This window comes from Salmo salar, chromosome 14 (assembly GCF_965601325.2).
Source record: "Salmo salar chromosome 14, fSalSal1, whole genome shotgun sequence".
Taxonomy (NCBI): Eukaryota; Metazoa; Chordata; class Actinopteri; order Salmoniformes; family Salmonidae; genus Salmo; species Salmo salar.
The window spans coordinates 17,308,911-17,320,365 of NC_138304.1; the positions used below are offsets into that span (position 1 = coordinate 17,308,911).

The 11,455-nt window shown below is 43.8% G+C and overlaps 1 protein-coding gene across 1 annotated transcript; it reads left to right on the forward strand.

Moving 5' to 3' along the window:
- Positions 1 to 9,660: 9,660 nt before the first annotated feature.
- Positions 9,661 to 11,171, forward strand: tyw3 (tRNA-yW synthesizing protein 3 homolog (S. cerevisiae)). Its single transcript, XM_014139942.2, is given in 7 exon segments — positions 9,661 to 9,927; positions 10,154 to 10,205; positions 10,208 to 10,279; positions 10,282 to 10,331; positions 10,540 to 10,614; positions 10,733 to 10,866; positions 11,051 to 11,171. Coding segments are annotated over 7 exon segments (618 nt in total). The 5' UTR covers positions 9,661 to 9,813.
- Positions 11,172 to 11,455: the final 284 nt, after the last annotated feature.

Genomic DNA, 11,455 nt, shown 5'->3' on the forward strand with positions numbered 1-11,455 from the left:
TATAAAACATTAAGAACATGAATCCAGGCGAATCCATGTGAAAGCTATGAATGAGCAAAACAAAAATAATTAAGTGCCTTTGAGTGGGTGTTCCTAATGTTTGGTATACTCAGTGTATGTTAACATCAAACCGGACACCTCTCTAAGAAACAAGCCCGGCTCAAACCAAACTCATCCACGCTTTCATCTTCTCCTGGATTGACTACGGCAACGCTCTTTTCAGGGGGCCTTCCAGCCAAATCACTTCAGAGGCTACAGCTTCTCCAGAATAATGCAGACCAAGAAGTCAGCCCACATCACCCCCATCCTTGCTGAACTCCACTGGCTACCGGTCAACTATAGGATTGGCTTTACAATCCTCCTCCTAGTGTTTAAAGCCTTGAATGGATGGAGTCCTATGTACATCAGCGACCTCATTCTTTATCAATGTGCCACCTTGCACCCTCCAGCAACTCCCAACTGCTTCAAGTCGCCAAGACACGTCTCCGTACTATTGGTGGCCGAGCCGTCTGCTCCCTTCCCCCTTGCCTATGGAATCTCCCTGACCATCTGAGAGCCACTCCATCAATTGGAACTTTTAAAACTGGTCTAAAACACATTTCTACAGACTTCTTATAGTACTAATCTGGAAAGTCCTTCAAGGACTAATTATTGCTATTTCCTGCCGTGATTCTAAATATATGATGTTTATATAGATTTGTTTATTTTATTATCATTCTTTTTGCCTACGTAGCGCTTTGAGATAAATGAAATGTATTGTTATTATTATATTTGGAGGCTTAGAAAGCCGGATCTCGTAAGATATATTTGGAGGAGGCTTAAGCTAGTCGGACTGATTATTTTCTGGTACCCTTTTCTTATGGCACCAAAAGTGAAAAAGAGTATTGATTCAGGATCGAATGCTGTCACGTCCTGACCATAGTATGATGTGATTTTCTATGGTAGAGTAGGTCAGGGCGTGACAGGGGGTGTTTTGTGTTTTTCTATGTTTTCTATGTTTAGGTTCTGGTTTTTCTATTTCTATGTTTTTTGGGGGGGTTGATCTCCAATTGGAGGCAGCTGGTCCTCGTTACCTCTGATTGGAGATCATATTTAAGTAGGGGTTTTTCTTCCTGGGTTTTGTGGGTGATTATATCTTTTGAGTAGTGTTTGTTTCTCTCTGCGTCACGGTTTGTTGTTTTGTAAATTCAGTTATGTTTTGCAAAGTTTCACGGATTTAATAAAATGTGGAACTACAACCACGCTGCACTTTGGTCCGATCCTTTCGACAGCCGTGACAGAATCACCCACCACCAAGGGACCAAGCAGCGTGATATGAACCTATATGGACACTTGAGGAGATAAGGAGGAGTATATCTAGGGCTTTGGAGGATTTAGGGGCAGGAGAAGAGCGCCTCCCAGGGGAACAGGTGGAGGCAGCAAGGGCGCAACAACAAGGGAAGCACGAGAGGCAGCCCACTTCTTTTGGGGGGGGGGGGGGCACATGGGTAGTTTGGCAGGGTCAGGGGTGAGACCTGAGCCAACTCCCTGTGCTTATCGTGGTGAACATGTGCCTACCTCTCACACTCTCCCTCCAGTGCGCCTCCATAACCCAGTACGTCCTGTGCCTGCTCCTCGCACTCTCCCTCCAGTGCGCCTCCATAGCCCAGTACGTCCTGTGCCTGCTCCTCGCACTCTCCCTCCAGTGTGCCTCCATAGCCCAGTACGTCCTGTGCCTGCTCCTCGCACTCTACCTCCAGTGCGCCGCCATAGCCCAGTACGGCCGGTGCCTGCTCTGAGCACCCGGTCCTCAGTGCGTCTCTCCAGTCCGGTGAGACCTGTTCCAGCTCCACGAGAAAAGCCTCCAGTGATAATCTATGGTCCGAAGCCTGTAGAGATGATCCATGGCACGAAGCCTCCAGTGATGATCCATGGCCCGGAGCCTGTAGGGATGTTCCATGGCACGAAGCCTCCAGAGGTAATCCATGGCCCGGAGCCTGTAGGGATAATCCATGGCAAGAAGCCTGTAGGGATAATCCAGGGCCCGGAGCCTGTAGGGATAATCCATGGCAAGAAGCCTGTAGGGATAATCCAGGGCCCGGAGCCTGTAGAGATGATCCATGGTACGAAGCCTCCATTGATGATCCATGGTGCGACACCTGTATTGATGATCCATGGCATGGAGCCTGCAGCGACGCTCCCCAGTCCGGAGCCTCCAGCGACGCTCCCCAGTCCGGAGCCTCCAGCGACGCTCCTCAGTCCGGAGCCTCCAGCGATGCTCCCCAGCCCAGAGCCTCCAGCAATGATCTACAGTCCGGTTCTTTCGACGACGATCCACGGTCAGGTGGTAATAAAGCAGAAGGCTCAGCGGGTGGAGCGGGGAGTACGCCCGGGGCCTCCTCCTCTGCTGGAGGTTAAGGTTATGTGGACTGCATTTGAGCCGCCATAGACAATTGTCACCATCCCTACCCTCCCTTTTGTTTTGTGGTTTCTTTTGTTTTAGGTGCATACGGAGTCTGCACCTTTCTCTTACCCATATACATACAATACTGCATAATGACGACATGAAAACATGTTTGGAGAAATTTTTGCAAATTTATTGAAAAGGAAATACAGAAATCTCGTAAGTGTTACACCCCTGAGTCAATACTATATAGAAGCACCTTTGGCAGTGATTACAGCTGTGAGTCTTTCTGGGTAAGTCTCTAAGAGCTTTCCACAACTGGAATTTTATTTTCAAAATTCTTCATGCTCTGTCAAGTTGGTTGTTGATCATTGCTAGACAGCCATATTCAAGTCTTGCCATAGATTTTCAAGCCGATTTAAGTCAAAACTGTAACTACAGTAGGCCAATCAGGAACATTCAATGTCATCTTGGAAAGTAACTCCAGTGTATATTTGGCCTTCTGTTTTAGGTTATTGTCCTGCTGAAAGGTGAATTAATCTCCCAGTGTCTGTTGGAAAGCAGACTGAACTAGGTTTTCCTCTAGGATTTTGCCTGTGCTTAGCTCCATTCCGTTTCTATATCCTGAAACTCCCCAGTCCTTAATGATTACAATCATACCCATAACATGATGCAGCCACCACTATGCTTGAAAATATGGAGAGTGGTATTCAGTAATGTGTATTGGATTTTCCCCAAACATAACACTTTTTATTCAGTACAAAAAGTTAATTGCTTTGCCACATGTTTTGCATTATTACTTTGGTGCCTTGTTGCAAACAGGACGCATGTTTTGGAATATTTTTACTCTGTACAGGCTTCCTTCTCTTCACTCTGTCAATTAGGTTAGTACTGTGGAGTAACTATGATAATCCATCCTCAGTTTTTTTCCTATCACAGCCATTAAACTTGGTAACTGTGTTAAAGTCACCATTGGCTTCATGGGTGGTGGACCATTCTTGACACACACTGGAAACTGTTGAGTGTGAAAAATCCATCAGCGTTGCAGTTCTTGACACAAACCGGTGTGCCTGGCACCTACTACCACACCCTGTTCAAAGGCACTGAAATGTTTTGTCTTGCCCATTCACCCTCTGAATGGCACACATACACAATCCATGTCTCAATTGTCTCAAGGCTTAAAAATCCTATAACTTGCCTCCTCCCGTTCATCTACACTGATTGAAGTGGATTTAACAAGTGACATCAATAAGGGATCATAGCTTTCACCTGGATTCATCTGGTCAGTCTATGTCATGGAAAGAGCATTCTATGTGAGCTCCGTTCCTCAGGACAAGCTTCAGTCCCTCTGGGGTCCCTGCTGTCCCCAGGACCCTCAGACCCAAGGCCATCTGACACGCTGCCACCCCCACCTGACAGATACACACCACCAAGAAAACGTCACAAACGCTGAGCCATATTTAAATCAACCCCACCTAAAAAACCTGTCGTGCAATAAAGGTCATTTGGATTCATTTGATCTTCATAAATCAAAATGAAAAACAAAATATACAGCACAAACATTAAACAGAAGAGGACATTGGTCTTACCCCGCCGCTGGCTCCATGGATGAGTACTGTCTTGCCTGCTTTAGCATGTGCTCTGCATCATAAGACAGAATTCATTATACTGTACTGTACACACCCCACAAACAAAGCCTATTACTAAATAATAGGCATACAGCTTTTAACATAAAATGAAAGTATTTTTTGCCAGCCGAGTCAATGAACCTCAATTTAATTGAACATTAAATCAATTGTGATGCTCAATCTGTCCAACCATGTCAAATCCAAAGACCTCAACCAAAACATTGGTGTCAATATGTGGGTGTCTTACTTATAGAAGAGAGCTCTGTATGCTGTGAAGTAGGGGATCCCACTGGCAGCTCCCTGTTTGGAGTCTAAGGAGTCTGGCAGCCGGGGGGACAAAGTCATCAGACACAACGGTGTATTCTGCATACCTTCCGGTCTCTGTGGCCGTGGTGAACACACGGTCACCAGCTTGAAAGATGAAAGGTCAAAAGATACACCTGAACGTCATGCAAACAACTTAAAGACATGTTCAGGAACTTTGGCGACTACTAAGTATTTTTGAAACCTCCCGCTTTGGGCAGGATGTGTCAATGTGTAGTTCATACATGCATAATCTATGAGCAGAATTACTGTTTTACCTCACTTAGCCATGAAATCCCTAGTTTTTCTGGAAGCTATGATGCGCCATTTTCCTTACATTTTCCCCCACGTGGGCCAGCCCCCGAGCAATTCGAGTTCTAGCCAATGAGCTTCAGCCCCTCGCCAAGTGAGCAACAGCTAGCAAGATGCACACACAGCAGTGCGAGAGGTAGAGAACAATGACATGGCACACATATGTATGTGACGTAGTAAGCAATTTTCGAGGACCACTTTTGCCTCATGAGCGCTACATTCAGAAATACTGTCTAAAAAGTGTACAATAGTACTCAGAGAATCTCTTTAATATATACTGAACAAAAATATAAACGCAACATGTAAAGTGTTGGTACCATGTTTCATGAGCTGAAATAAAAGATCCCAGAAATGTTCCATCCACACAAAAACCTTATTTCTCTCAGATTGAGCACAAATTTGTTTACATCCCTGTTCGTGAGAATTTCTCCTTTGCCAAGATTATCCATCCACCTGCAGGTGTGGCATATCAAGAAGCTGATTAAACAGTATGATCATTACAAAGGTGCACCTTGTGCTGTGGACAATAAAAGGCCACTCTAAAATGTGCCGTTTTGTCACACAACACAATGCCACAGTTTTGAGGTAGATTGCAATTGTCATGCTGACTGCAGGAATGTCCACCAAATCAAATCAAATTTTTTTATTTTTTCAAATCAAATTTATTTTTATATAGCCCTTCGTACATCAGCTGATATTCTCAAAGTGCTGTACAGAAACCCAGCCTAAAACCCCAAACAGCAAGCAAAGCATGTGAAAGAAGCACGGTGGCTAGGAAAAACTCCCTAGGAAAAACTCCCTAGAAAGGCCAAAAACCTAGGAAGAAACCTAGAGAGGAACCAGGCTATGAGGGGTGGCCAGTCCTCTTCTGGCTGTGCAGGGTGGATATTATAACAGAACATGGTCAAGATGTTAAAATGTTCATAAATGACCAGCATGGTCAAATAATAATAATCATAGTAGTTGTCGAGTGTGCAACAAGCACGTCCGGTGAACAGGTCAGGGTTCCATAGCCGCAGGCAGAACAGTTGAAACTGGAGCAGCAGCACGGCCAGGTGGACTGGGGACAGCAAGGAGTCATCATACCAGGTAGTCCTGAGGCATGGTCCTAGGGCTCAGGTCCTCCGAGAGAAAGACAGAAAGAGAGAAAGAGAGAATTAGAGAGAGCATATTTAAATACACACAGGACACCGGATAAGACAAGAGAAATACTCCAGATGTAACAGACTGACCCTAGCCCCCCGACACATAAACTACTGCAGCATAAATACTGGAGGCTGAGACAGGAGGGATCAGAAGACACTGTGGCCCCATCCGATGATACCCCCGGACAGGGCCAAACAGGCAGGATATAACCCCACCCACTTTGCCAAAGCACAGCCCCCACACCACTAGAGGGATGTCTCCAACCACCAACTTACCGTCCTAAGACAAGGCCGAGTATAGCCCACAACGATCTCCGCCATGGCACAACCCAAGGGGGGGGGCGCCAACCCAGACAGGAAGACCACGTCAGTGACTCAACCCACTCAAGTGACACACCCCTCCCATGGACGGCATGGAAGAACACCAGTAGGCCAGTGACTCAGCCCCTGTAAAAGGGTTAGAGGCAGAGAATCCCAGTGGAAAGAGGGGAACCGGCAAGGCAGAGACAGCAAGGGCGGTTCGTTGCTCCAGCCTTTCCGTTCACCTTCACACTCCTGGGCCAGACTATACTTAATCATAGGACCTACTGAAGAGATAAGTCTTCAGTAAAGACTTAAAGGTTGAGACTGAGTCTGCGTCTCTGTGCAACAGCTTTTTCTACAATTTTTGAGAGGAATGGAAGATTCGATATAGGCCGATAGTTTTTTATAATTTCTGGATCAAGATTCGGCTTTTTCAAGAGAGGCTTTATTACTGCCACTTTTAGTGAGCTTGGTACACATCCGGTGGATAGAGAGCCGTTTATTATGTTCAACATAGGAGGGCCAAGCACAGGAAGTAGCTCTTTCAGTAGTTTAGTTGGAATAGGGTCCAGTATGCAGCTTGAGGGTTTGGAGGCCATGATTATTTTCATCATTGCGTCAAGAGATATAGTACTAAAACACTTTAGTATCTCCCTTGATCCTAGGTCCTGGCAGAGTTGTGTAGACTCAGGACAATGGAGCTTTGGAGGAATACCCAGATTTAAAGAGGAGTCTGTAATTTGCTTTCTAATGATCATGATCTTTTCCTCAAAGAAGTTCATAAATTTATTACTGCTGAAGTGAATGCCATCCTCCATTTGCGAAGGCTGCTTTTTAGTTAGCTTTGCGACAGTATCAAAAATAAATTTCGTATTGTTCTTATTTTCCTCAATTAAGTTGGAAAAATAGGATGATCAAGCAGCAGTGAGGGCTCTTCGATACTGCACGGTACTGTCTTTCCAAGCTAGTCGGAAGACTTCCAGTTTGGTGTGGCGCCATTTCCGTTCCAATTTTCTGGAAGCTTGCTTCAGAGCTCGTGTATTTTCTGTATACGAGGGAGCTAGTTTCTTATGACAGATGTTTTTAGTTTTTAGGGGTGCAACTGCATCTAGGGTATTGCGCAAGGTTAAATTGAGTTCCTCCACCAGAGCTGTTGCCAGAGAATTGAATTTACCATAAGCCGCCTCCAACGTCGTTTTAGAGAATTTGGCAGTACGTCCAACCGGCCTCACAACCCCAGATCAAGTGTAACCACGCCAGCCCAGGACCTTCACATCTGGCTTCTTCACCTGCGATCTGTCTGAGACCAGCCACCCAGACATCTGATGAAACTGAGGAGTATTTCTGTCTGTAATAAAGCCCTTTTGTGGGAAAAAATTTATTCTGATTGGCTAGGCCTGGCTCCCCAGTGGGTGACCCCCCAGGCCCACCCCTGCCCAGTTGTGAAATCCATAGATTAGGGCCTAATTTATTTATTTCAATTGACTGATTTCCAGAGGTGTGGACTCGAATCACATGACTTGGACTCGAGTCACAAATATGATGACTTGCAACTTGACTTTGACTTTAACACCAATGACTCGTGACTTGACTTGGACTTGAGCCTTATGACTCGACCTGACTTGATACCCTCCCCAAGCCCAAATGTTAAAAATGATGCTATTAAAAAAAGGGTGCAGAGCATCAGCTCTTCATTTAACGGATTACAGTTTAAATCGGACAGCAGCCAATCAAATTGTGCCAGCTGAGAAAAAGTTGTGCGTGGCAGTGCAGAGGAACGTCGGCGGGTGAATTCAGATGGAGCCCTTGGAAAGATGATACCCAAAATTATTATTTTTGGATATAAAGACGATGCTGTATCAATAAAAAACGGATTGCAACTTGCAAAACATGCGGGAAGAAAATTACAGACTGAGGCGCAACAATTTCCAACTTTGTTCGACATTTGAAGCTCCACAAAGAACGATTAGTCGTGGCTAATATAGCCGACAGCTATACATTTCATTACTAGTGTATCATGTAGGCTAACGTTAAATCAATGAGCCTCCACAGTCAGTCAGTTTGGGAATGTGATCATTGCACCCAAGATTGAGCTACAACTGGCTAGGCAGTTGGTAGCCTAAATCCTGCCTGATGTTACTGCTGTTCCTAAAACCATTGTAATATATTAGCCTACTGTAACCACACAGAGAGTGTGTGTATGTTAAGGTTGGGCGGTTGTGTACAAGCCTACATCGCCCGATTGCGCCCCATAGCGAAATATAAAGTTTATTTGGAAAGTAATAAATATATAGATATTTTTAAAAGCATTCATGATTTGCGTAAATGTAATATACTAACTATTACGCTTGTTAAAAATATGAAATGGTATTACATTTGGTGAAGAGCACATTATGACTTGTTTAGGACTCGAAACTCAAAGTTTAGGACTTGAGACTTGACTTGACGGTCTTGACTTGAGACTTGACTCGGACTTGCCTGTCTTGACTTGGGACTTGACTTGGGACTTGAATGCTAAGACTTCAGACTTACTTGTGACTTGTAAAACAATGACTTGGTCGCACCTCTGCTGATTTCCTTATATGAACTGTAAATGCAATCACCAAAAGGCTACTTGTGGTTCATAAGTCTTAAGTAGTGCTGGATGCAAACTACACTAGCATCACATTCTGCATGAGAAGACCATCAGTAATCATACCCCATCTCCAACAGCCTCCACAACCCGGGACACATCACTTCCTGGAGTGTAGGGCAGGCTGGGCTTCCTGGTGTTGGTCTCCACTTGGTTCACACCACACACATGGATCAGTACCTGGAGAACACACAGGCTGTTTCACGAGAACCATCGGCAGAACTACATTCAACTAACATAATACAAAATATAAAACAGCTACAGGTAGAAGTGCAATAGCTAACCATCCAATGTATTCATTGTACTTTAGCAAAACTAATAGTAAATTCAAGTTTTTGAATGATTTGATTTACTGGTTTCTGATCTGAATTTGGCGCAGGTATGTACTGTAGGAGCAGTTTCCGTCCTCCAAACTTACTCACTCGAATGGCTCTCGTTAACTTGGATGTTGTAAACTGCACACAAATAGAGTAGTCTTTGTAAATCACGTTAAATGCAGAACGCTGGCAAGCAGCAGTAGAAGACACACAAGTGACTTGTGGTCTTTGGACAGTAGCATTAGCTATCAAATAAGCCATTTCTTGTTACCTAGCTAGCTAACTTCATTACTTCAGCAGGACGTTTGAGTAGAAATACCATAATGTGTCACCAGCACAACTAGCATGAACATATATCAAGGCAATGATAAGGTATGTCAAAACGGACTAATTCATGAGAGAAGTTAAGTGGCTGTCCTCCCCTCTGTTGCCTCACGGTGGCGACAGCAGGACATTTTTAAACATCCGCGTTTGACCACAGATTATCCACAGATATGAGAACAACAGGTTTCCACTAGTCCACTTGGGCCCATCTATCCCTCTCGCTTCACCTCTCCCTCTCTGATTTGACTGATCAGCATTTCACTCTCTCGGCAACCGTAAAACGCTTTTTTCATTTGATAAACATTACATTTTATTCAAAACATTAGGCAAGCATGCTTGCTTACTAAATGGAAAACGCTGTATATTATAGATGATGCCGAGTAATATACTCTCAATCTGTCTGTTAGCTAAAATAGAAAATACATTTATCCAATGGAATAAACAATGTTTAAACAACATAACTTAGATGTCAGCAAGAAGGGAGGACATCTCACATATTGTTTCTGCCATAAACAACTCAGCCTATTATTTCACCACCAGCTCCTGTTCTGGAAGCATTCTTCTCATAGATGGAAGTGAGGTTTTTGCTAGCTTTTGTATTATTCCAGTCACTAAATGCCTGCTGCAGCTATCTATCTAACTAGTATACCATTGTAAGCTAGTTAGATAGCGAGATAGCTAGCCTACTGTCATCCATTACATTATTCAGATAGCTAGCTACTATGCAGGTCATAGCTACAATGGTGAATCATCCTATTCCTGTAGTGTCAGCCTTAGTCTGTCTATTTATCATCTATCTGTCCCAGGTGTCAGACGCTCCAGATGTGCAGAAACTGAACTGTCCCTGGCTTTTCATCATACCAAGAAATGTCATATGGGCGATTTGATGTCTGATTTGGAGATGTCATGTGAAGATGCTGTGTTGAAGTTTGAAGTTTTGTGCTTCATGTCCAATGCAGACAGCTTGAAAATGCACAGCGGCTGGTTGGAGTTAAAGAACCCTCCTGCTCTCTAGTTGTCATTGAAAACACCAGAAAAAATATCAGACTCTCCAGACTTGTTTACAACATGTTGCAGTTGGCTCTGTATTGCTTGCTTATATTAAAATTACTGTACCATGAACTGTGCATACAATGTGTTGGCTGAAAAACACAGCAGTGATAGTTAATGTAAACTGATGTTTATTTTACAGCACTCTTTGGCAATAAACTCTGGCTTTAGAAACTCTGGATTGACTGTAGACAAGAAGGGCAAATCATAACTGTTTGTAATTGAGTTTACGTTTTTCAATTATTCTTCTGTAATGAAGTGCTTTACTGAAAAGCTTGTGTAACAGAAGTTGTTTGTTTTATTCTGTGTGCATTCTCCATGGGATATTTCTCTAGGCAGTCCGAAGTACCCATGGTCTGGAGGTTCCACTGAGCCACAAAGGACAGGTCCTGGCAAAGGAGGATTACATCTACTTCCTTGTGGAAGTAGCCAATCAGAAAATGGAGGAATATGTCAAACAAATTGAGAGGTACATTGTCCATGACCAATTACAGCAGCTAGCTACATATCATTGTGTCTAAAATGATGATCAAAGTTTAGTTCATGACTTGATTTACAAAAAGTGCTCAGAATTTATTGAAATTTAAATAGTCTCAGACCTCAATTCTTGAGCATACAATTCGCTATAGCAAAGGGTTTTCAAGCATCAAAAGGTTCTACGAGTGGCTACAGTCTGCTTTGCAACCAGCTGAACCTCAAAGCCCAAGTAGACAGGAGACGGAGGAGAAATCTGTTTACAAGCAACGGAGGAAAGGAGGACAGACAGATGTTTAAACAGACACTCAGACAGACGCCTGCCAAAAAAACAGAGACATTAATCCAGTTGACCTTGAGGACTGCTTGGGCAGTGGGCTGGATCTGTTCACATAGACAAATCAAATACATTTGTATTTGTCACGTGCTTCGTCAACAACGGGTGTAGACTCAACAGTGAAATGCTTACTTACGGGCCCTTCCCAACAATGCAGAGAGGGAGAGAAAATAGAGAAATAATAGAAAAGTAATAATACAAGCAATAATAAATACACAATGAGTAATGATAACTTGGCTATATACAC